This window comes from Corylus avellana, chromosome 2 (assembly GCF_965113065.1).
Source record: "Corylus avellana chromosome 2, dhCorAvel1.hap1.2, whole genome shotgun sequence".
Taxonomy (NCBI): Eukaryota; Viridiplantae; Streptophyta; class Magnoliopsida; order Fagales; family Betulaceae; genus Corylus; species Corylus avellana.
Window position 1 is genome coordinate 18,609,469 of NC_142491.1, and position 25,672 is coordinate 18,635,140.

General features: G+C 36.6%; 4 protein-coding genes across 5 annotated transcripts; 3 read left to right on the forward strand and 1 right to left on the reverse strand.

The window, feature by feature from the left end:
* Positions 1–1,119: 1,119 nt before the first annotated feature.
* Positions 1,120–3,431, forward strand: LOC132189767 (Pentatricopeptide repeat (PPR-like) superfamily protein). The gene has a single exon (XM_059604555.2). It carries the CDS (start codon positions 1,304–1,306, stop codon positions 3,155–3,157), a length of 1,854 nt encoding a protein of 617 aa, XP_059460538.2. The 5' UTR covers positions 1,120–1,303; the 3' UTR covers positions 3,158–3,431.
* A 5,012-nt stretch (positions 3,432–8,443) lies between these two features.
* LOC132189391 (PLC-like phosphodiesterases superfamily protein) lies at positions 8,444–9,766 on the forward strand. The gene has a single exon (XM_059604126.2). It carries the CDS (start codon positions 8,630–8,632, stop codon positions 9,584–9,586), a length of 957 nt encoding a protein of 318 aa, XP_059460109.2. The 5' UTR covers positions 8,444–8,629; the 3' UTR covers positions 9,587–9,766.
* A 1,559-nt stretch (positions 9,767–11,325) lies between these two features.
* On the reverse strand, positions 11,326–15,846 carry FIO1 (methyltransferase). 2 transcript variants are annotated; one of them, XM_059579023.2, is made up of 8 exons: positions 15,568–15,846; positions 14,632–14,837; positions 14,065–14,524; positions 13,771–13,990; positions 13,040–13,147; positions 12,802–12,951; positions 12,645–12,714; positions 11,326–11,745 (listed from the first exon to the last, which is right to left on the reverse strand). In XM_059579023.2, the coding sequence occupies exons 1-8, from the start codon at positions 15,795–15,797 to the stop codon at positions 11,684–11,686; spliced, it is 1,506 nt and encodes a 501-aa protein (XP_059435006.2). In that variant the 5' UTR covers positions 15,798–15,846; the 3' UTR covers positions 11,326–11,683. The 2 variants fall into 2 exon arrangements, with proteins under 2 accessions (XP_059435006.2, XP_059435007.2); XM_059579024.2 differs by having other exon boundaries at positions 13,771–13,978; positions 15,568–15,812.
* Positions 15,847–20,292: 4,446 nt separating this feature from the next.
* Positions 20,293–21,395, forward strand: LOC132167086 (chaperone protein dnaJ 11, chloroplastic). The gene has a single exon (XM_059577982.2). The coding sequence runs from the start codon at positions 20,576–20,578 to the stop codon at positions 21,083–21,085; it is 510 nt and encodes a 169-aa protein (XP_059433965.2). The 5' UTR covers positions 20,293–20,575; the 3' UTR covers positions 21,086–21,395.
* Positions 21,396–25,672: the final 4,277 nt, after the last annotated feature.

Below are 25,672 nucleotides of genomic sequence, written 5' to 3' on the forward strand. Positions count from 1 at the left end.
GACCGCTTCTCTGGGTGGTTAGCCACCATTTTATTTTAGGGTTTTTTTTTAATACGAGTTTGAAAATATATATATATATATATATATATATATATATATATATATATATATATATATATGGGGTTTTTTGTAAATTTGATTCATTCCAATTTTTGCATGTGTGTTGTTACCAAACTAAGGAATATGAATAGCTATTCTATTCCACACTCTTCTATTCCTAGTAGTAAGAGGTGTAAACAAGCCAAACTTGAGGGAGCTTCCCTTGTTTGAGCTCGACTTGTTTAAATTTTACTCGAGCTCGAGTCGAGCTTAAGGACGAACCAAAAAATCGAGCTCGAGCTCATAATAAGTCAAGCTAAGCCGAGCCAGTTCACGAGCTGGCTCTTATATTTAATTTAATTTATTATTTTATTTTTTTGTTATAAATTTAAACTTCAAGTACTCTTAAACGGCTTAAGAAGCCAGCTTGCATATGAGCATTTGCTTAGTTTGGCTAGCGTAGTATGGAGCCCGAGTCAATACAGCAAGGCACTTGGTTTCGAAGAGAAAGGATATGCAACCTTTTATAATAAAAAGATGCTATTAGAAAAAAAAAAAAAAAATCATTAATTTTTAATATTAATATGAGGAATTATGTGAATAACTATCAATTCGAGCCTTATACGAGCTGCTCACGAGCTTAGCCGAGTCGAGCCGAATTAGTTTCGTTTAATATTCGAGATAGGATTCGTGTTTCATTACTCAAGGAATAGCTATTTCTCTCATTTTTTAGAGGAATAGTTATTCATGTATGTAAGAAATTAGTGACTCCTACAAGAATAATTAATTCTAAGAATAGACCCTTACTAAACAAAAAAATGACTATTGCATAAAAATAATTATTCAATTTTAAGAATTTATTTCACAAACCAAACATGCCTGTATATTTTTCCATGTTGGAGATAAATGTCTTACAACTAATCATTGGTAAATCTTTATCTCTCTTTTTCTCTACGTCTTCTCTTACTTTACAAAAAAAAAAAAAAGAAAAAAAAAAAAGCAATGATATTAATGAACTAAAAAAATTCTCGTATTGTGGGACTCATTCTTGCAATGCTGACATAGTGACATGGCAGGATACAATTGGTTCCCGGTGAAGGCCCACCTATGAAGCCCATCAAACCAGCGGCAGGTTTCTGAAGCGAAGCCCATGCACTGTTGTCATACATCACAGCCGCCACTGCTCGGCGGAGCTGATCTCCCAAGCCCCACCACCACCACCACCACCACCAACCCAACATTACATAGATGAAGACGTTATGCAATGCCCTCTCTCCCTACTCCAACTCTCAGGCTCTCCCAAGAAACGTTTCGCACCAGACCCAGCAAGAAACGCCCACTCCCCAAGAGTCCCTGCATTGTCCAGTCCATCTTCAACCTCGCATCCCAAGGTCACCTCTCCCAGGCCATCTCTTCCCTCGACCTCTTAGCTCGCAAAGGCCTCCGATTGCCCTCCAACTCTCTCGCCTATCTCTTGCAACAGTGCGCCAACTCCCGGTCTCTTAGACAGACCAAATTGGTTCACCTCCATTTGAAGCTCACGGGGCTGAAGCACCCCACAACGTTTTTGTCGAACCAGTTGATCGCTGCGTATTTCAAATGCGGCGAAGAAGTTGAGGCACGCAACGTGTTTGATAAAATGTCTGCGAAGAACCTGTACTCGTGGAATAATATGCTTTCTGGGTATGCGAAAATGAGGATGATTAAGCCTGCTAAGAAGTTGTTTGATAAAATGCCGGAGAAGGATGTTGTCTCGTGGAACACTATGGTGATTGCTTATGCCCGGAGTGGGTTTTGTGATGAAGCTTTGAGGTTTTATAGGGAGCTGCGGAGACAGTCAATTGGGTATAACGAGTTCAGTTTTGCGGGTGTTTTGACAGTTTGCGTGAATTTGAAGGAATTGAAGCTTACTAGGCAGGTTCATGGGCAGGTTTTGGTTGTTGGGTTTTTGGGGAATGTGGTGATTTCGAGTTCAGTTCTTGATGCTTATGCGAAGTGTGGTGAGATAGGAGATGCGAGGAGAATATTTGATGACATGAATGTAAGGGATGTCCTTGCTTGGACCACCCTCGTTTCGGGATATGCTAAATGGGGGGATATGAAATCGGCTAGTGAATTGTTTGATCAGATGCCTGCGAAAAACCCTGTATCATGGACAGCTTTGATTGCTGGCTATGCGAGAAATGGTCTGGGGCATGAAGCACTTGAGTTGTTCACAAAAATGATGATGCTTCGAGTTATACCTGATCAATTTACATTTAGTAGTTGTCTATGTGCTTGTGCAAGTATAGCTTCACTTAAGCACGGCAGACAGTTACATGCCTTTTTGATACGAACTAATTTTAGACCTAATACCATAGTTGTGAGCTCTCTCATGGACATGTATTCAAAATGTGGGAGATTGGAATTTGGCAAGCTGGTTTTCAATCTTATGGGTGATAAGCGAGATGTTGTGTTGTGGAACACAATGATATCTGCTTTAGCTCAGCACGGTCATGGTGAAGAGGCAATGAAGATGTTTGATGATTTGGAAAGTTCAGGAGTGAAGCCAGACAGAACCACCTTTGTCGTTGTTCTCAATGCATGTAGTCATTCAGGTTTTGTGCGGGAAGGGCTTAAGTTTTTCACTTCAATGACTTGTGATCATGGCATTGTTCCCGATCAAGAACATTATGCGTGCTTAATTGATATCTTGGGCCGAGCTGGATGTTTTGAGCAGCTGATGGAACAGCTTGATAAGATGCCTTGTAAGCCTGGTGATCGAGTTTTGAATGCCTTACTCGGTGTTTGCCGAATTCATGGAAATATAGACTTGGGAAGAAAAGCGGCTGAACAACTTATAGAGTTGGAGCCTCAATCTTCTGCTGCCTATGTTTTACTTTCAAGTATATATGCTGCACTTGGTAAATGGGAGTCGGTAGAGAAGGTGAGAAAGCTTATGGATGAGAGGCATGTTAGGAAAGAGCGTGCCATCAGTTGGATAGAAATTGAAAATAAAGTGCATGCTTTCACTGTATCAGATAGGTCGCATCCTTTGAAAGCGGTAATAAACTCGGCTTTGGAACATTTAGCTCGACATATGGAAGAAGATCCTTCATTACATAATGCTGAAAGGTAAAAGTCCATCAATATTTTTCTCAGTCAGGTGATTCTGGGTAGACAAATACGAATTATATTTCCAGTGAACTTCATAACTTACAACATTTTTCTTTACTTTTCACAAGTTGGCCTTCTATTCCGATCAGATTCTATACAGTTGAATCTTCACAATGATATACTTGTGAGATTTTGTTCCAAAAATCAGATAACTGACTCCATGAAGATGTTTGCTTCCTCGTATCATTATTTTCTCTCGTTGATTCTCTAATAAAATTGGCAATGAGTTTTATGAATGTCATGAATCTGTATTTTGTGCATTTGAGTATCACATCAAATGCAGTATCTATTTATTTTTTTCGAAATGGTTTGATAATAATAGGTTAGCATAAATATAGGTTTGAAACCCATACAAACCTCTAGACGATGAGGTTTTTCTACTTCAAATTAGGTGGCATACTGTTGTTTCTACATATGGATGAGGCTTGCAATTGGGATGGCTTGTACATGGCCTATAGCATGTACTGGCAGGCTTGGGGTGAAGTCATTAGACATAGGGGTGGGCTTAAATGGAAACCGGATTAAGTTGGGCTTGGCTTTGCCTGAGGCCACAGCCAAACAAATCACATGTCTAGACTCTAGTTGGCACAACATTATGTAAACTCGATTCTTTAATGATTGCTGTTTGTTAGATAAGTAGAAACAGCAGAGTGATTGACATCCCACCCTTTGTAGGCAATTTGACTGGCCTGATGTAACATGCCTGAGCTTATATTTTGCAAAACCAGCCTGAGATGAGGTAGGGTTGATCTTTGGGCAACCTGTTTAACCGTTAAGCTTGGCTTTGGTTGGATATACTCTACATATTCACTCTGTGATACAGCAATTAAGAGACTTGATATGCTATATTTGGTGACTGTTTATACTGCTGGATGCATTTTTATTGCTGTTTATTTTATCGAACTTCTTTTAGGTGAATACTGTCACACAGTACTCTTCTAGCTCCAAATTGATGACAGACTTGTTAGTCTGTTACTATTTTGAATAGGTTATCGATTTCATTCAGTGAATATATCAAAGCAATAAGTGATGATGAAATATCTTCAGCATACCTGTTACATGAAGTGATCTAAAACCAAAATCTGTTGGAGGACTGGGAGTATCACATGTTATATTTCCATAAGTTGAACCTGATGAATTATTTTATTATCTTTATGTACTACGTACTCGGCAATAACCCTTTTTGTCTCCTCGAAAGTTAAGTATTCTACTGTTCTTACAGAGCTTTATTCTTGTGTAATATTTCAGTTGTTTGTACTGCCAATTTATCAGATTTCATGTTAGGTACCAAGTGTTAGTCAGTAACACGCTTGAAGATTACTAGTTTGAATCGAAATAAATATATGTATAATGCTTTTGAAATGTTTTCTTCACAGTATCAGAATGGGATGGATTCAGAAGCAATTATAAAAGCCAAAAAGTTAAAGAGTCAACTGCTATGAATCATCCCGTAAATTTCGAGCTCTAGCTCTCATAAAAGCTACATCTGTTCTTTTACCTTCTTTTTCTTCCAGAGTGTCACTATTTAGAATGAGACAGCAACTTGACCCTTGAACCACTTATTGAATGCACATGGTAGGTCCATGAAGATGGTCCAAGGGTTTTTTTAACTGAGAAATATTGCACTAAAAAATGTGAAAACAAAAATATGTTTAGCATTTTTCTTCTTTATTTTCTAATTAGGGTTACGTAGGATCATCCTAGTGGACCATTATTCTTTAAATGGCTTTCCACCTCATTGGACTCCTTCAAAGGCCCTTCATGCTTATCCAGTAATATTAATCATATAAGTGATTTGACATTTTTCTTGTCCATGACTCTTTGTTTTAGCCTTTAAGCAACAATTTGATTGCTTGCTTTACATTCGGGCAGAAAGGGTACACTGTACTGATGATTGTTCCTGTCATCCCGTTTTCACCATTTGGTTAGCACCTATTAATGGGGTTAAGTATTGCATTTGGTATAAGAGAAAATGTTCAAACTGGAGAGCTTTTTACTAGAGTTGGTGGAAATTACTTATAAAGCTAGTTATTTAAATCATCACTTATTTTAAAATTTTAAATTGTTAAAAAAAAAAAGGTTAAATACTAAATACCTCTATGAGATTTCATAACTTTATTTTTTTCCTCCTCGGGTTTCACTTTTATCACAGGAGATCCCTATGATTTTGATAATAGACTAAATTAGTTATTTTGTCAGTTGACCGTTAGTTGACTTAACGGAATTCCACGTGGACCAATCCAATGTTGACACGTGACACTCACTTAATTTTTTTTAAAAAAAATTTAAATTAAAATGTATTTTTTCTTTTTTCTTTTTTTTTTTTTTAAAAAAAAAAGAAAAAAATTGACGGTGACTCTTTGGCTACCCCCATCTGGCCGGATGGGAGCCTCCCCCTTGGCTCCAACGGGGTGGTCGAGCCACCCCCAGTACCCACTGGGGGTGGTTTCGGCCACCCCCATCCAGCCAGATGGGGCTGGCCCAAATGGCCAAGAGCCACCCCCAATTTTTTTTCCTTTTTTTTTTTTGTTTTGTTTTTTTAAATTAAGTGGGTGCCACGTGTCAATATTTGATTGATTCATGTAGAATTCCGTTAAGTTAACTAACGATCAACTGACAGAATGACTAATTTAGTCTATCATCAAAACCACAAAGGACCTTCTGTGATAAAAATAAAATCCTAATGGAAAAAAATAAAGTTATAAAACCCCAAGAAAGTATTTAGTATTTAACCTTAAAAAAAAATATAATTATTTAATTAATAATAATCTAACACTCTCATCTTTCTTACGTGTGAGCTCAAACTTTATTAATTAAAATAGAATGTGAATGACCGAGCGAATATTCGAATTCAAGACATTTGCTTTGAGATGAATGATAGGGTCCATAGGGACGAGTTTCGAAATCAGAACTTTGACTCTAAAATTGTGTTAAATATCTATTTATCTTAAAAGTTTGAAAATTTAAGTTTAAACTGATTGATATATATATATATATATATATTTAATTAATAGTCTAACAAAATAATACTAATTGATGATCAATTGAGTGGCAGACCTTGACACTTGATTTTTTTTCAACCAGAGGGGCCTTCTTCATCATCTTTCTTTTTCATATTGGTCTATTTATTTGTTTTTTTGGCTGTCTTTTCCTAACTTTACTAGTGATTTTATTATAAGGTGGTTGAACTTGAACCCCAGCACTCCACCTATGACTACGACCCTATGCTTGGATTTATCGGCCTCCAAAGAAATAATCTGCTTCCTAATCCTATGGTCATGCGGTGGCTCAAGAGGGCCACAAAGGCCAAAGACCTCATTTAACCTAGTTACTTTACCACGTCTTTTGCAAAGATACTGTTTGTAAAAATTGACATTTTAACCTAGAGTGCTAGATTCATGAATATTTCGGTTCTCCAAGTACTCGACATTATAGGGGTTGATCAGTGGGTCAGCCGGTTTGATTTCGATTTTAACCAACAAGGTTCAGGTGAATAAATCAAGCCACCTGTCAATTAGGCGAATAATATTTTAAAATTTCAAACAAATCGGATCAAAAATTGGGTTTAGAGTGTTAAAGTAATGGTTAAGTGATTAAATTTACCTCTTCCTACAAGTTTAAGCTTTTGGGACAACGGGTGATTTAATATGGTATCAGAGCTAGGTTCACAATCTCCCATTGTTGCACGTGTTGGCTTGGATGTCCTCTCGCCGCACGTGTTGGCTTGGATGTCCTCCCGCCACACGTGCCTAGCCCAATTGGCTGTGGCCCACCGTCACCTATTGTCGCACGTGTTAGCTTGGATGTTCTCCCGCCACACGTGAGGAGGCGTGTTAGAAGTCCCACATTACTTAGGTATTAAGGAGATGTGCCATTTATAAGTTGAGGGGAAACTTTAACTCTCGAACTAGCTTTTGGATTGAGTTAGGCCCAAAACCCATTTCTAATATGGTATCAGAGCCAAAGGTCCTGGGATCGAACCTTGACTCCGTCAATTCACCCTCAATTTAATTAAATATTCCACGTGTTGGGCCTCACCTATTAAAAGGGAGTTTAAGCCCACACGTGAGGGAGTGTTAAAGTAATGGTTAAGTGATTAAATTTACCTCTTCCTACAAGCTTAAGCTTTTGGAACAACGGGTGATTTAATATGGTATCAGAGCTAGGTTCACCATCTCCCATTATTGCACATGTTGGCTTGGATGTCCTCCCGCCACACGTGCCTAGCCCAATTGGCTGTGGCCCACTGTCACCCATTGTCGCACGTGTTGGCATGGATGTTCTCCTGCCACATGTGAGGGGACGAGTTGGAAGTCCCACATTACTTGGGTATCAAGGAGATGGGCCATTTATAAGTTGAGGGAAAACCTCAACTCTTGAGCTAGCTTCTGAGTTGAGTTAGGCCCAAAATCCATTTCTAATATAGAGTAAGTAAAGTTGATATACCCGTTTTCTATTTTTTACCAATCTCCTCTGCCATCACCTTGCCTCACCACTTCTCCTGGCCTCATCTCGTCACTCCTATGCCGGTGTTGTCGTGCCTTTGCCTCGTCGATCTACACCGCATTAGGTTGGTTGGCCGGCAAACGATTAAGAATTGAATTGAAAGGGGTTTCATTCGATGGCCAACTTCTATAGCTAATGAACCAATTAATGAAACCTCTTATTGTCTTCAAGGGGTAGCTCAATCGACAGTGGACCACGTTTTATGAAGCAGAGGTCACTAGTTTGAATCTTCTCTCCCCCTTTTCTTGTGTGGACATGTCAAAAAAAAAAAAAAAAAAAAAAGCCCTCTTAGTAACACTCATCAGTACGCCAATGATAGCGTAAATCCGATCCGAGGGGGTTGCAGCTTAACCTTTATTTGCTTGAGTCTAGTAGCTGGAGAAGCAGTTCGGGATATGTAGAGAATTTTCCTATTTAATCCACCAAGATAGTTGGAAAGCATGCCCGGCAACAAAAATTAGTTTCCAAATTAGTCGGCAAAGGAGACAAAGCATATAAATTATGTGCCTACCAATGGAAACTTCATCCAAGACATAAAACACGTGTAAAAAAACTATAGGCCCCCAATGGAAATTTCATCGATTGATCCCATGACATTTGGATAATCCCAAAAAACAAAATGTTTGGACAGGTGGACCAACCAAAGAGAAATTTCGATCATAACTCCCCACCAATAATGCAATCAAAAGCCGGCCCAACCAAACAAAAGACAACGCACGTATGATCACAAAAACCATAAAAGCTTGAAACCACAAAAAAAAAAAATGATAAAAAAGGTTGAGTAGAAGAGGAAGTAATCTCTCTGTCACAACCGAAGAAAATCTATAATTCCCCAATAAAATCCCATCTGACGTTACAATGCTTCTTCATATTAAAACCCATCAAAGAAAACGAAAGAAGAAGAAAGAAGAAGAAGAAGAAGAAGAAGATGGGTTCTCATGTCTCCAAACAAATGCAGCGCCGGAAGGCGATCTCAACGGAGAAGAAAGCTCTCTGTAATCTCAAAGAAAGCTGCGGGAATGAGTATCCGGGGTTTGATTACAGGCCCCCAGATAGGAAGAACTGGATGTCCGGCCTTAACGCCGAGAAGCTTCACGTGAATCAGATTGTATGGCCGGGAACTCACGATTCCGCCACCAACAGAATCGGCATCCCCTGCGTTTCTCGCCCTTTTGCGCAATGCCAATCCTTGTCTATCTATCACCAGCTTGTAAGAGGCGCCAGGGTCCTCGATGTCCGGGTTCAGGAGAACCGGCGCGTGTGCCACGGAATCCTCGTCACCTACGGTATTGACGTTGTCATCAAAGACATCAAAAAGTTCTTGTCGGAGACACAGTCTGAGATCATAATCTTGGAGATTCGTACTGAATTTGGGCATCAAGACCCGCCTGAATTTGAAAAATACCTCGTTGATGAGCTCGGGGAGTTTCTGATTCACCAGGACGACCACGCGTTTGATAAAACAATTGCAGAGCTTCTGCCGAAGAGAGTAATTTGTGTTTGGAAGCCAAGTAAATCTCCTCAGCCCAAGCCAGGGGGTCCCTTTTGGAGTGCTGGGTATTTGAAGGATAATTGGGTTGACACAGATTTGCCATCCACAAAGTTCGAGAGCAATCTGAAGCATTTGAGCGAGCAACCGCCGGTTTTGTCGAGAAAATTCTTTTACAGGGTGGAGAATACAGTCACCCCGCAGGCTGATAACCCGATTGTGTGTGTCAAGCCCGTGACAAGACGGATTCACAAATTTGCGAGGCTGTTTATTGCCGAGTGCTACTCCAGGGGCTGCGCCGATCGGCTGCAGATCTTCTCCACAGATTTCATAGATGAAGATTTTGTAGATGCATGTGTTGGGGTTACGCACGCAAGGATTGAAGGGAAAGCCTGAAATTTCTGTCTTTCGATCTGTTCTTCTTCTTGTTTGATGGAGATATCATAATCGCCCTGCGTGTTACTATTTTCTTTCTTTATCTATGAAAAATCTGCTCTTCATTTGTTTCATTGTAATATAATTTGTGTGATGTATAAAGGGGTGGGCAAATATTAATCATATATTGGGGTTTGATTATATCTTCTGGATCAGCAGGAAATTTTCTCCTTTTCTGGTTTTGGTTTTCCCTACAAAGGTTTGTGTTCTTGCTTTATCAGATTTTTCCTTCCCATTAAGCTGCACGGACAAGCATGGATTTTATTTAAGGGTTGCTAGAGATACTATAGCTTTTACAAATTACCAACCACTCAAATGTGAACTATTACGTGGTAAGTCATTTGAAACTTACTATATTTACAAACTTATGTAGTAGTTCACATTATTCTTACCATGTCAACTACTAAAATATAAACCACTAATGTGATAATCCACAAAAATATAGATTGCCATATAAGTTTATAAAGAGATTATAGTAAAAATTATAATATCCTAAACATTTTCTTACTTACATATTTTCTAAAAAAGAGATTACTTATGGATATGCAAACAAGTCCTTATCTTTTTGTTGTGAATTGGAAGGTTTTGGGGGAAAGGGCGACACCTTCAGGCCCTTCCCACATTCGCACAACTGAGAAAAGTGTTTACTTTTGTTTGCCCAAATGAAAGATTTTGGAGAATTAAACCACCCTACATCTATGCTATATTTTGCTGATCTCAGATGAAAATAAAGAAGGTGATTGATTGGTCTGAAACCTTCTGACTGTGTTTTGGGAAGGGCCGGACCCAAGGACCCAAAGTCCCAAATTTTTTTTTTCTCAAAATCAATCCCAACATTTTTACTTTTTACATAACATCAATCATTTTTATTATTATTTAAATAAAAATATCACTACAAAACAATTTTTTTTACTTTTTCATATAAAACATTCTTACTTTTTTTCTCACATCAATCAAATCTGCTACAGTACCGACCCACTCCATTTTTCAAGCCCCTTCCCAAACTCAGCCTAGGTCTTCAGCCTTTTCTTCCTCCATATTGAGGCTCTTTGGCCGCCTTGTGCGTTTGTTTTGGCTCCTTCCTTTCTCTTTTCTCTCCTCTCCCATCTCTTGGTGTTTTGCTACTTTTTTTCCCCTCCTTGTTTTTCTCCAAAGATCACAACTCCAACACCGTCTCCGCCGTCCTCTCAGCCAGTCAACCTTGTCGCACTGCAGCTCTCCCAGGAACGACTTAGAGTCCGATTTTTGGCCCTTTGTAGCTAGATTTGCTCTCCTTTGTTAGCCTCGACCACCCATGCGCCTCTCCTTCTATCTCTTTCTTGGCCTTTCCACTTTCATTTGTCACCCTTTGTGCCTTCTCTTGCCCTCCACGCACTGATGGTACCCGCAAGCTGGAGCGTGGATCACACGTGCCGGCGAGTGGCCTTCGCCCGGCTATCAATGATCCTCGTTGCTGCCTTCTACCACCGAAGCTAATGTTTGTTGGCTTTTTGTTTCTGTATTGCTGTTTTATTTTTTGTACGATTGTTTTATTATTATTATTTAAAAAAAAAAAAAAAAAAAAAAAAAAGAAGATGAAAAATAAGGAACGTTAAACCTATCTATGCTCCACAATCTAATTGGCAAAGATCATAGGTATGGATAATTACATCCAACCCCCTCGATCTACAGCAGCGGTAGAGCTATGTCACTCAACTTCAAAACCTCCAAGGCAATTAATTACCTGTGTTTTATTACCATCAACCTCGAAGGTTCGTTGCATTACAACTTGTCGGCTTCATCCATCAAAAAGAGACTTTTGGTGGTATTGACTGAAACATCTTTATCAGTTACCCCAGAGAGCACACAACAAAAAACAAATAGGTACAAAATTAAAGATGTAGCTCCAAATACAGTGACGGAAAAGAAGACAAACAAGGAAAATGAAAGAATGTACATCAAAGAAGTATTACTGCTCAACACCCTTTTGCTTGAGATCTAAAAATTATATGGTAGTAGCCTGTTCAGACCAACCCACCCAAAAAACCTGCTAAGACTGGAAGACTCAATGGTGGCCTTTTATCTACAGAATTTGTGTCTTAAAACTTCCTCTAATCTTTGAAATATCAATGAGAACGCTCCTGCAATGAACACAGCCCACAACTTAATAAAATTGTTCCACAAGATAGCTTGGATAGGCACATCAAGTCACCTCAGACTTCAATTAATAAAAATTTCCTTTGGCGTGTAAGATGTAATTAGCAAGATCAAAAGTAAGAACACATTAGGGATGATGAAATAAAAGAGTAATTGCTGGATCATAACTATTGAGGGATAATCTAGCATTAATAAAATTTAGCACGAGAAAGAGCAATCTCAAACTACGCAATGAAGTAGAGTGAAACAACAGTGAAGACTCATGGTCGGGAGACATTAACAAATCAAAAAGAAAAGAAGAGGAATAAACCAAAAGCAGCTTCCTGTAGATGCGATACCATGAGGAAAAGGGGTTTCTCAAGGTAGGAGACCTCCAAGAAAGATCAATAACTGCCTTCTCTCTTGATAGGTATATACAACTCACTAAACATATGGGAATGAACCCGTTTCTAAACCCTCCGCTCCCTATTTATGAGGGAAGGAAATTTGTAATTTGGTCTAAACTCTAAAGACCTTTGGCAAAAATACCAATAATTACTCATAGAAGTGCTAAGATTCAAGGTTTCACAAGATGAGGGCAAGACAAAAAAGAGGACAAGAGTTTAGGAAGTAAATATAAGGGAAAAAAAAAAAAAAAATGGTAAAAGAAGATTAACAAAAGAAATGGTACAAAAAAGAGCAGCATGAACAGAAAAGATGTACATACACAAAGCCATATTGATAAAAGAAGGATTTGTTGTGAATAGCTTAGTTGAAAAATGGATTTCCAGAATCTTTTTACGAATAGGCGGACAGTGAAAATGATTAGAATGCTACAACAAGAGCTTCTTTTCTAAGAACAAAAATTTGATTTTAGAAGTATTAGAGTCAGGGGGGAAAGTACCTGGCACTGGGTTATCTCTATGCTGTAATGATCCTTTCACCAGAAGTGTCCCGGGGATTTGCTGAAAAACCTGTTAATAGAGAGTAAGTGAGACAATTTTAATGAAAATTCCAACAATCCAACTCATCAATCAAGCTGGAGAAGGAGGTAAACATACCGAAATGCGAAAAAGTAAGTTATTTAAACGAGGGTGCAAACAACTTGAACTATTAAATGTCTCTTCCTCGTGTTGACAACTTCTAGCTTCATCAAGAGGTTGTAACTCATCCTTCAGGATTGCATCACAATGATCATTTGATGCCGTGATCTATTAAAATTAGATTGTATGTAAGCACACAGAAAGATCGGATACAAATTATTTCAGATGCTATGATAGATCAATAGTGATAACTTACGTCGATGGTAAATGAAGAGGTGTTCAATTCACAGGATGCACCACTAGTATGGAAGAAAGACTCAATCGATTGTAATACATGAAAAGCACTGAATTGGCGTTGAAGACCCTAAGAAGTTGACAAGAACACAGCATGAGATGTAATGTTAGCAGGAAGAAAAAGGTAAAACATGAAATAAGAATATAGATAAAAACAAATGCATTTAAAACCTCATATCCCAACGTTAACATGTATGCACATGTAGTAGAAATAGTCAAAGTCCGCCAATGCATAACTTTGCTTAAAACTTTTTTTGAGCCTATGGCTTGGCTGATCATAAATGTATATATGGTACAAGCCTCTTCCTCTTAAATTTACCTATGAAGTGACTATCTGTTTTTTATACTCATTGAGGAAAGGATAAGTTGTTCTTCATGTAGGAGTCAAAATAACAATACAGAAAACCTCAGACTGGACAGCATTCTTAGGCAGAAACACAGAGAAAGATTGTCAGGATCTTTTTCATTTTCGGGAACAGGAGCCAAAGCTGAGAATAATTATATGGGGCTCAAGGAAGGGGTAAGGAGCCAGATCATCAAATGTAGCAAAACCAAGGAATTCCACCATAAATATCAAATTGCCCATGTAATCCATCACTCACACTGCAATTTCACTAAATCCAGCTAGATAAGTTTCTTAAAATTGGGAAAATTCAGACATTGTCTCAAGAAATTTAAAATAGATATCACAACCTCAAGCATGAAAGACATGATATTCTTCTCAGCCACGTGAGGTGATACTATCTTCCTCACTGGAGGGACAAAAGACCAAGCTAGCCCCCATCGACATGTTTGGCCTTGGACAAAGTCAGTAGTCTTTACTATGGTGACTCCAACCTCTCGCAGCTTTGACATCAGGAATTTGAGGTTTGATTTTCTCCCAACCATTGAAGTGTACCACCTACAAAGAAATCTAAATTTTCTAAGAGAGTATACATTGACACTTGGCTGATTAATAAGAACAGTTTACGTAGACAAGGATAATACCGAAAAGAATGCTTCAGAACAGCACTATCGTCAATAATACGAGTTATAAAAGCCTTTTCTCCACCATGACAAATCATCTCCTCCGGAGTCCCACCACAAGAAGTTTTTGGATTCAGTCCCGCTTCATCCATGGATTCAAAAAATGGAGGATTACACATGCAGAAGTCGAACTTCTCACCGTCCCTGACAGCACCAATAAGTACAGGTGGCCCGTTATACGTCTTGTTCGCATCAGCGTGTGGATCGAATGAAGTGAAGGGCAAAGGATCCACCTCCTCCTTAACCATACTCCCACTCAACTCTGTTTTGCTCTCACAAAAGACCAACTTGTCATCGTGCAACTCTTCCATAGAAGGACTCTCTTCATGAATTTCAACCTTTCTAATTTCAATAAGTTGCGAAATTTGTGGATTATTCTTAACATTTTTCCCAGCCCACTCTAGGGCAACGTCAGTGACATCTGCAACCAAGATCAGCAAAATTAAACTGCTATTAGATTCTGAGTTTGACATAAACAAATTTCAATTCAAAATTTGATAAGCGTCACCTATAAAACTGAAAAGCTACCTGATCCAACAAAACTCCACCCAAGAAGAGATGCACCAAGAAGTGGATAAATGCAGTTGGCTCCAGTTCCTATATCAAAACCCCTCACATTATCTCCACTGGTGTTAGTCTTTCCTATAATGTCAGATGCAAGAAGATCTTCAATCCAATGGATATAATTGGATCTGTTGGGTACTGTTGGGCAGAGCTGCCCATCAGGAATCCACCTAGAAAATTGAATTCCCATAAAAGTTCATCACATGTCAAAATCTACCCAACAATAAAATCATATAACCAAAGGGCTCGCTCACTACCATACCAAAAGAAGAGGAGGCTAGGAAATATAAAAATGGCCACTGCATCAAGACAATTTGATCACCCATATATTTGCATATCCAAGAGAATACACTGCTTGCTTCAAAACTAAATTTAGAATCTCTGGGACAAAACTACTAGGCTAAAATGAGTTGGTTATTTTTTTCTTCTCGTCACCAACATAACATAATATCACAAAGACAAAAACTTTATCTTTTGGTCACTTATACAACATGGTCCTTACTATTCTCAGTAACCACACACGTAACACATTTACGGTGCATTTGATTATTCCCATAAAAACTCTTAAGCTCCACCGCATCATATGTAGCAATTGAAGAGGAAAAAAAAAAGTATAACTTAGCGCATTTTTTAAGGTTTATAGAGTTCAAATTTAGAATTTCACAATTACCAGTCTTTCAAAGACAAGAAAGAACAATAACAACGAAGAATAAGCGAAATGCACAAACTGGGTAACCCTCAGAAGATTAAAAAACACGAATTTCCCAATTTTTACATACAAACACGACCAAAGCAAAGCCACCCTTAAACACAAACCCAGTTTTTTCCAGGAAAAAACAGAACAAAACAGAACTTCCCAAGAAACTACATGTAAAACTTGATGCTTCCAAAAGAAAATACCAATGGATGCCATGGTCGTGGAGGAGAAGGACCCGGGTCAGCTCTCGGGTGGCGTTGAAGTCGGTCCAGTCGATTCTGGGGCGACCGTCGCGGCCGTAGAAGACGAAGGGCTGGAACGAAGTGTAGAGAGAGGCCAAGAGCGCGAAGTCGGGTGGGTTCTCGGAGTACTTGTTTCTGGGATGGATCGTGGGTCGCTCCAAGTCCCTCCTCCTTTTCTTCTTGCTCGGCATTTCTGCAAAGTTTCGGTGTATCGGGTTCGAACCCTTGTGTGGGTTTGAAAGGGTTTTTGTGGGTTTTCACTTTTAACGTCGGAATCAGGAAACAATAACGAAAGCAATGACATTTATTTGTAAAGGCGACATTTAGACTTACTAAGGCGAACGTGTCGACATAAGATAAGAAAAATGTAATAATTTTGACAAAAAATTTAAAAGCCATTGTTTTGAACTCTACTAGTTGTTAAACTAATGATTAAGTAATTAAATTTACCGCTTTCTTAAGCTTAAACTTTTGAGATAATTGGTAATTTAACATCGTATCAGAGTCAAAGTCATGAGATCGAACCTTGACTCCATCAATTCACTCTCAATTTAAATTAAATATTACACGTGTTGGGCATCGCCTATTAAAAAAGAGTTTGAGGCCACACGTAAAGGATAATGTTAAACTAATGATTAAGTAATTAAATTTACCTTTTCATATAAGCTTAAGCTTTTAGGATGAATAGTAGTTTAGTACTAGTAGCTTGAAGTGGGTTTTTTTTTTTTTTAAAAAAAAAAAAAACTATAGTTTTTCGAAGTATATTTCTAAAGGTTATAAGGTAAGCTCAATAAACTTTTCTAATAACGACTTTTGTAGATGTTAAATTTTTTTTTTTTTTTTCTAAGCAAATTACAAACAAAGGGAAAGGTTATATAGGGGGTCCTTCCCTCCCACTATTGATCATAAAAGAAGAGAAGATATGGGTAGTATTGGGAATGCTTCCAAACACAAGGTTAGTAGCGCTCACTTTGCAAGATGGTGAGCACAAAAGTTTGCACTTCTTAAAACTTTTGCAACATTCCAAATTTTTAATCTTGAAAATATTGAAATTTCAGTTGTATGTCATAGATGATAGGAGCAAAGGACCAGTTTGAGAGAAGAGAGGGCTGATTGATAGCCATAATTGTAACCAAAGAGTCACTTTCCAACATTAATTTAGAGCAGCTATTGGATAGGGCAAGGTCCAATCCCGTTAAAGCTGCCATAGCTTCTCCTTTATTAACATCCCGAGAGTTCAGCTTTTTGGTGAAGGCCAAGAGAATATCACCTTTGTCATTGCTAAGTATTGCAGCAGTAAGAGCAAAGACATCTTTTGTAGATGTCATTAGCAAAGGGTTTATTAAGGTATTATTTGTTGTTGTAAAATCTAATTATGTTGCCTTAATAAGTCTTAGTATAATTTTAGAGGCTCTAATTTTCTGCCTGACTATTTCTATACGACAATACATATTTTGATTTTAATGAGGTTTTGAGATTTATAAACGGACAAATATTCTTAAGAGAGTAAGAGGAAAATTGGCATGTTGGTAGAGAGTTGATATGCTTAAAAGCATAGAGATTGATGACCTGATTTTCCAAACTTTTATTTAAATATCTCATGAGAAAATTAAAGGAAAAAAAAAAAACATTCTATCGTAGAATAATGATATAAGGAGGATTAGAGTTCTCCAATGTGACGTACCTTTTAAAATTGTCATTGAATTTAAAATGATTATTATTAAATTTTAAATATCATATCACATTTGAGAGGATTCTAAGAAAACTATTGCTAGGGAACTAAACAAATGAGCCCAGAAAATTTACCGAATTGGTGTGGCAAGAATTTTTAAATTAAAAAATGCAATTATCTCTCTCTTATCTGTCTCAGTTTGAAATTTTTTTAAAATTTATTTGTTTGCCTTCTTAGTAGTATAGTAGTTTATTATTCTAAAGAGTATTGATTTTTTGTCGACAGATAACATCAAATTTTCTGAAAAATCCATAAGAAGACAAGGACATTATAAGAACTATTGTAGTGAGTGCTACGCGTTTTCTCGAATGAAAATTTTCTCAATCACACCAATTACGCATCCTCTCTAATGATGTGTTTGGCTTTTAAAAAACTCTACGATTGGACCCCATTTATTGGCGCCGGCGGCATCATTAAACTGTTCTAATCCTCATTAGCCATTTCAACGACAAAATCATTAGATCCCAATAATATCTATTCTTGAGAATCAATTTCAACAACAAAATATTATGATTGAACAACGTTGTTTGATAATACTTTTTTGTTTACTTTTTTTAAATAAAAATACTAATAAACTTATCAAAATATAAAACACTCCCATAATATTTAAAATTATTTTTATCTTTATGTCATTTTAAAATAATTTCTAAACAGAAGACAAAGCATTTAAAAAGCCATAACAAACCGAACTATATATATTCTAGACAATGACTCTCCATTATGGATAGGGATTTCTTAAATTTTTTTTAAAATTTGAAATTTTTAAAATTCATAAGTCTCAGTCATTTATCTTATTTAAGCGTTTAAAATAAGTAAGGTTTCAAAATTTAATGAGAAACTATCATGTTTTATTTTAGACGCTTAGATAAAATATACGGCTGAGATTTATGAATTTAAGAATTTCAATTTTAAAATGAATTCTAGGAGATCTCAATCCCTCGATTGTAATACATGCTATTCAAAATTGTTTAGAAATCATACCAATCGTATCCAAGTACTTGGCAAAGTGTTCAAATTCCCAAAGATGCGCGAGTCGGCGACTTAATGTTCATAGGGTCAATAGGCGAGGCCTATGGGCAAAATCCAAGGGAAGCTCCCGCAAGGGTTGAGGCCATTGGGATATCTTCCCGGGGTTTTCCACTTTTATTATTATTATTATTATTATTATTATTATACGAGAATTCAATTTTTCATGTTGAGTATTGAACTTTTGGACAAATTCATGAACTTTCTTCTTAATTAAACATTACTGAGAGAATAAAAAATAAATAAATAAATTAAAAAAAAAAATAGAAAAAAGTTGAGAGTAATATTAGAAACTACACTTTATTCCACCACATTTTTTTTTTTTTTTAATAACAATTTGATTTCATTCATTCATCAGAAAAACAATCTAGAGCACTAATGCTCTAAACAAACAATAGTATAAAGCTCTACATAGGATGAACACAAAGCTCTAGAAGTACAACATCATGGATAACCTCCGAAATTTCTTCCATCCATATCTTATCCATGACGTGTCGGATTGGAGCTTTCGCAAGACCATGTACTGCCAAATTCGCTTATCTTCGAGTGTGTCGAGTCTTCAAATTCCTTAAATGCTTAAGCACTCATTTTGCATCATCAAGGACTTGCCCATATTTGCTCCAATTTTGATTTTGGGCGATGAGGGCCTTGACCACTTGTAGGGAATCACCTTCCAAAACAATCGATTGTAACTCTAGATCTCGAATAAATTATGTAGCACTCAAAGCCTCATGCGCTTCTGCCACCACTGAGTCCAATATAATTCCTATTGTTACCGCTCTAACTGCAATCACGTGTCCCTCAAAATCCCTTGCAATAATGCAAATTCTCATCCGACAAGTTTTAGAATCTAAAGTAGTATCCTAATTAATTTTGTAAACTCCGCTAGGAGGAGCTTGCCATTTGTTTTGGCCTGAATCCACCTGGGAAGCCATGGGTACGGTCTCCTCAACATTTGCATCCTGTATTCTTTTAAAAAAACCTTAGCTTCTTTAATTAGCATATTTAGATGCAAAAATTTCCCTACGTGCACCACTGTATTTCTTCTAAGCCATATCTTCCTAGCAGTCACTGCATGGAATTTTATCTCCTAATGAGTGCACCGGTCCACCATTTGCTCCCATATTTCTACAAATGTGTTACCAGTCCACGTACTCTTTTGCATCGTCCGCCCACATTCTCCCCATACATCCTTTGCCGAAGGGCACTCCCAAAGGACGCACAAAACCGTTTCTTCTTTCAATTGACAAAAATTACAACAGGGACTTTGAACAATACCTCGCTATTTTAAATTGGCTTTCGTTGGAAGAATATTATTGCAAACCCGCCAAAGAAACATCTTCAATGGAGTAGATTGGCAATATCACGTCAACGCAATAAGATAATAACATAATAAAAATGTAATTTTAAACATTATTCTTTGGGGAAAATGCAGTTTACCCCCCTGAAGTTTCAGGGGTTTTTTAATTTTAACCTCAAAGTTCAAAAATTGGCAATTTACTCCCCTGAAGTTTCAAAAATTGGCAATTTAAACCCTCCGTTTAATTTTTTCGTCTAAATGGACGGAAATCTATGAAATTACATCACTACCCTCAGTCTTTTTTAAAAAAATTTCCGTCCAATTTAACGGAAAAATTAAACGGAAGGTTTAAATTGCCAATTTTTGAAACTTCAGGGGGGTAAATTGCCAATTTTTGAACTTTGGGGTTAAAATTGAAAAACTCCTGAAACTTCAGGGGGTAAACTGCATTTTTCCCTTATTCTTTTCTATGAAGTAATGCAACTATTTAACTTATTTATCACATTTATTTAACACTAATTAACATGACACATTTTAAGGAACTTTTTTAAAAAAAAATAAAAAATCGCTTAAAACACGCTATATAAACTGGGGTACAATGGATGTGTAGAGTAAGAAGAGTTATCTTCCATATATTGCTGCTAGCTCCTGCATTAATGGAGTGAGAAGGAGCAGAGTGGGACCTGAGATTCCATGAAAGAAATTGTAAGCCTATCCACAATAAACAGTTAGCTGAGTCAGCATGGTGCAGCATCCAATGGATAAGCCTTGGAAAAACCAATTTCCACCACACCCAAATCAACCATGAGTAACCCCACACCCCCACAACCTTTTACTCTGTTATTTTCTATATAAACGCATGAACCCCTCCCTCCTCCTTCACTTCAAAACTCTCAACCTCAGCTTCCTCAATGCTTGCCTCATCCTCAACCCAATTTCTCCAATACCCATTTCAAACCACCCTACACCGACAACAACCTCAAACAAAACCGCCCTCTCTCAGATTTCGCCCGCATAAAACCGTTGCAGCTTGTACCGCGACAGGGGAGCAGACGACAGAGACACAGCAGCTTCGTTTTCGGGCTCATCGAATGGCTTCAACTGTTTCGTTGTACGAGGTTCTTGGGATCCCCATGAGCGCGAGTTGCCACGAGATCAAGGCCGCCTATAGGAGGCTGGCGAGAATGTGCCACCCTGATGTGGTGGCTATCAACCGGAAAGAAACGTCGGCCGACGAGTTCATGAAGATCCATACAGCGTATTCCACGTTGTCCGACCCCGACAAACGTGCTTGTTATGATAGAGAGATTTATCGGTATCGGCCGCGGCCCTATGCTGCTTCGTCGGCGGCCATGGCGACGGCGATGTCTGGGTTCTCGGGATATACTAGCAGGAACTGGGAGACCGACCAGTGTTGGTAGCTGAAATTAGATTTATAATCATAAATATATACGTACGTATATATCAATATATGTATGTATATTATATTATATATAGGATCATCATCCTGTTCTTCACTTTCTGTAATCAATGTTTTGAGATTTGAAAGCAGAGTAGAGAGAAGTAAGAACAGAGCTAAACGATGCCGTTTCTTTTTTGTAATGGGCATTCCTAGCTTTTCACTTTTTAGAGAGGGCCCTGAAAAATGTTTTCAGGTATATATATATATATGTAATTTGTATGTCTTTTAATCCACTTTTTGAGTTAATAATTTCATAATTAATTCATATCTCTTAATTTTTTTTTTTTTTTTTTTTTTTGGTACGAAGAAATTAAAAATTGCAAAGAACATATTCTATGCATATGCATGTGCAGTGTGGTAAGATAATCATTTTATTTTATTTTATTTTTATTTTTTAAATTTTTTATAGATACTATCATACTAAGATAATCCAACTTTGAAGTCAATTGGAATATTGGAGACATCAAAACCATCGAGATAGGGACATTTTATAGGACAACTTGAGATTTCAATGGCCACCAGCCATTGTTGAGAAGAGTTAATATCAGGGTGAAGTTATTATGTGACATTTTTATCGGTAGTAGTCATCTTCAAACAAAGAAACAAATGAAGAGGATTATGCTTTTGTGTTTTGTATGTAAAGAGGGAGATAGAATAGCTCATGATCACGCAAAATTTGGCATGCAGTGATTAACAAACCGTATGTGGTTCGAGAGCGTATGGGATTTGGATACAAATTTCTTCTAAATTATTCTAATCCAATTTTGAGAAAATATCTTTCCTTCGAAATTGGCTTCATCCACCCGACATCAATAGATTGATGTAACATGAATGGATGAAATCCTAAACTAAAAAAAATAAATAAATGGAGCGGATAGATCTCCTATCCGTTACCTAATATTAGGGTGGAAGTTATTACGTGACATGACAATATTTTAATTTGTCTTTGTCATAATTACTTCACAAATCACCCAATTATTGTTATTAATTAATTAACAAAAAATGTGTATTAGTAGTTTAGTTTTAGGATAAATTAAATAAAAGAGTTTAGTTAAAAGATGCACGAACACATTGAATGTGGATGCAGTCAATGACCTCGAACTTTCTGGATTCTGATTAAATTCTCTAAGGTTGGTCGGTGAATTTTGTCAGCAAGACGAGGCATCAATCGCTAGGCATTTATAGGCTTTTGCGCGCCCACAGTTGATGTAATACGATATGCTGTGTGCAGAGTTCAGAGGAATCTGTCTCAAAATTTGAAAATTTTTTGGATCACATGCTAGAGACTAAGATTAGCACTAATTATAATAATTTAAATGAAAAGTTTGTCGTTAATTTAACCAACTACCTTTTTGGTCTGTTGCTGCAGAGAGTAACTGCCAACTAACAGTCTTCCTCTCAAAATACACAAAAACAAACAGACAAGGTAGTTGTTTCACCCCTTTTCACCCTTCCGGTAAACTTGACAAACTTTTTACTGAAACGTAAAAAGGAGAACTGAAATAAAGTTCTCTGGAGAAATATCTTTTTGTTTGAAATTTTGATCCAATTTCTCAATAGTGCTACGTGGGCAGCCTTATCTTGTATTACTTTCAAACATGATCTTATCTTAACTTCATTAAGTTTACAATTGTAAGTTTCTTACTGGCCATAAAAAAAAAAAAAAATAGAACACATTCATGAATGACTCTCGTTATCTCAAATCAACCTTGTTGTCCTGTCACAAATCTTAGAAATCAAATAGCTTCCACGTAATGTTACATTTCATTTTTATTTATCATACTCATATTGCACCGGTTTATATGACATGTTTTAAGCGACTTACATTTTTGTTGTTTTAAGTAGAGGAGTGCTACGATTTTTTCTAGTGTTCTCCTAATCCTACATAGATATTGTTTTCTAAAAAAATAGATTTTTTTTTTCTTATCCAATTAGTCTCTCATAGTTTTTTTAGTCTCTGATACCATGTTGAAATAAAATACTAAAATATAAAAGAGAAAGAAAAGAGAGCGGAAGCAGAGAGAGATGTATGTGCTATTCACCGTATCAATCAATATTACATAACTCTCTATTTATAGAGAGACAATGAGTAGTGACTAAAAAACCCAAATTAAACCCTAAAATACATAAAGAAAGAAATAAACCCTACATTACAAATTAAATAACAGAAATATAAAATATTTAACAAAGAAAATAATATATTCTAACAAAAACAATATAAACATAAGATCATGAAAAGTGAAAACACATTGAGAAACCATAACATTTCTCTTTTAAGTCGTTAATTTTATAAGTCACTTAAAATACGTCATATTAACTGATGTGATATTAATATAAAATACAGTATTATTTTATTTTTATTTTATCATTATCCCATTATGGTGTCGTGACTTTTTTAGTTAAACGGGTTTTCTTGGATCTAGAAGAAGACTTTGCATAAAATTATTGTATGATCAACACAAAAATGTGCCAAACAAAATTTCCAATCATGTCTATCTATCCATTCATTGAACTTTATTCTATGATGGGGAAAACTAGAAATTGTTTATTTTTGACACCCACACCGATTGAACAGGAACCATTCAATCCTTCCAGCTTTCCTCACCTTCGTCTGAGTGGTGTCGGGCTGCGATTATATGTCGGAAAGTGACAGATTGATGACACGACGTAATGAATAGGAGCCACGTGTTATCATGTCGTTACCCCCAATACGACCTCTGGTCCCTATTCGACGACATCCCACGAAGAATTCAATGATACACATTTCTTGTCGTGACTCAAAAATGTCTCAAACGTTGACCGGTTGTTTAGGTTATGAATAAATTAATTTGCCATTAAGCCGAATCCACAGATAAGATCCCGAAACCGAGAGTGTCTATTTTATGATTTAAATTTCATTTTGCTGCATCTAATGATATATAGCGTTATATATTTGTTTACGAAAATAATTTGCTTTGATTTGTATTAAATTAATATTTACCACTCTTTTAAAAATTGCAACGGATAAGAAAGAGCTATATTAAGGATCATTATTAATTTGATTTATTTTGGAAACTACTAACAGCTATTAATTGATATATTAAGGATCATTACCACTAAGTAAGCGGTTGGAAATAATTTATTCAGGTAACAAACAATTTGAAATCATAATATATACGAATATAAACTTGTTAATATGTGTAGTCAACGCTTAATTTGATTCCCTCAAAGTTCAAATAATATTGAAAAATCTTTACGTGTCACGATTGTCCCATATATGTATTAGGCCTACCTTGATTGTTACCAAAAAAAAAAAAAAAAAAAACTTTAATTAGTGTAATTCCCAATGGAACATTTATGAGATGGTTCTGTTTTACGTTTATTTAATGATGTATACTTATATAGGGTGTCACATTATTTAAAAATTTTAAATGATATATCAACATATTTATCATGGGTCAACATATATGTCATTAAATCTATAAAATTTAATCTAAATCATAAAATGAATCCTCTCTATTTCATATATTCCCTTTGCAAAGTGCATAAAAACAAGAGTAATGTATTTTGGAGAGGGAATATGTGAAATAGTGATAAAATAGTGGTGTAATATATATCATTACCCTAACTAAAAGCATTAATCTCGGTGCTTATTTTGGAATTCTACTACACTTGGCTAAGTTATTGCTTTGACAATAAGTTATTTATAAATTAATATGTCAGTTTATATTTTTTGTAAGATATTGAACACAAAATTCTATATCTCATTTTCTCTTGTAAAAAGTAATGTTTAAACCAATAGAAATTCATTTTTTTTTAAAAAAAATACCAATACTAGATAACATTCGTTCAGGGGATATGCTAGAATCCAATAAAAACTCCATATTTTGCTCATAAAAGTCTATATGGCAAGATGTCATATCATCTTGTTTTTGTTTTGTTTTTTTCCTTCTCAAAAAAAAAAATGATGTGTCATCTTGTCATGTGGACTTTTAGGGGCAAAATGTGGAGTTTTTATTAGATTTTAGCATTTTTCTTCGTTTTGCTTCTGCTACGTGTTTTCCTTGTGTTTCTTTTGTGTCCTCCAAAATTGATGGAACTTTAAAATCGCAATTGAATTTGTGATAGATCGCTATTGAATTTTGATCCAATAGTTATTTTTGGATTAAAAAAAAAAAAATTAACATTGATAGAACCGAAAACAATTATACAAACACCTATATATGGCTACGAAGACCCGATAGCCTTATCAAAGCTACACTGCTACTAAAGCCCAAGAAAGGGCCTGCTGCAAGAGTCCAAACCACCACGGCCCAAAAGGGCCTCATTCTAAAAGAAGGAGCTTTCTCTCTCTCTCTCTCTCTCTCTCTCCCTCCCCATTGCTCTCTCTGTTTCTTCCTTTTTTACAGATTTTAAAGAAGACTCAATCTGGGTGTTTCCAGATCCAACAAGTAAAACTCTTGATGAATTCGTGCATTGTAGGGGTTGGGGCGAAGTCTGTCATGCGTAGCCATGAACCAGTCCGTTGAAAAATGTCAAAAACACTGAGGAATCACGTGATCTGGTT

Bases quoted from the DNA above. Each gene is read 5' to 3' on its own strand.
- LOC132189767 (XM_059604555.2), top strand. From the start codon at position 1,304: ATGCCCTCTCTCCCTACTCCAACTCTCAGGCTCTCCCAAGAAACGTTT.
- LOC132189391 (XM_059604126.2), top strand. From the start codon at position 8,630: ATGGGTTCTCATGTCTCCAAACAAATGCAGCGCCGGAAGGCGATCTCA.
- FIO1 (XM_059579023.2), bottom strand. From the start codon at position 15,797: ATGCCGAGCAAGAAGAAAAGGAGGAGGGACTTGGAGCGACCCACGATC. The intron at 13,991-14,064 runs GTATTATCCTTG...TAGAAAATTTAG, and splicing joins GTTCTGAAGCATTCTTTTCG to ATTTCTTTGTAGGTGGTACA. The intron at 11,746-12,644 runs GTACTTTCCCCC...TGTTCATTGCAG, and splicing joins TAGAGATAACCCAGTGCCAG to GAGCGTTCTCATTGATATTT.
- LOC132167086 (XM_059577982.2), top strand. From the start codon at position 20,576: ATGCTTGCCTCATCCTCAACCCAATTTCTCCAATACCCATTTCAAACC.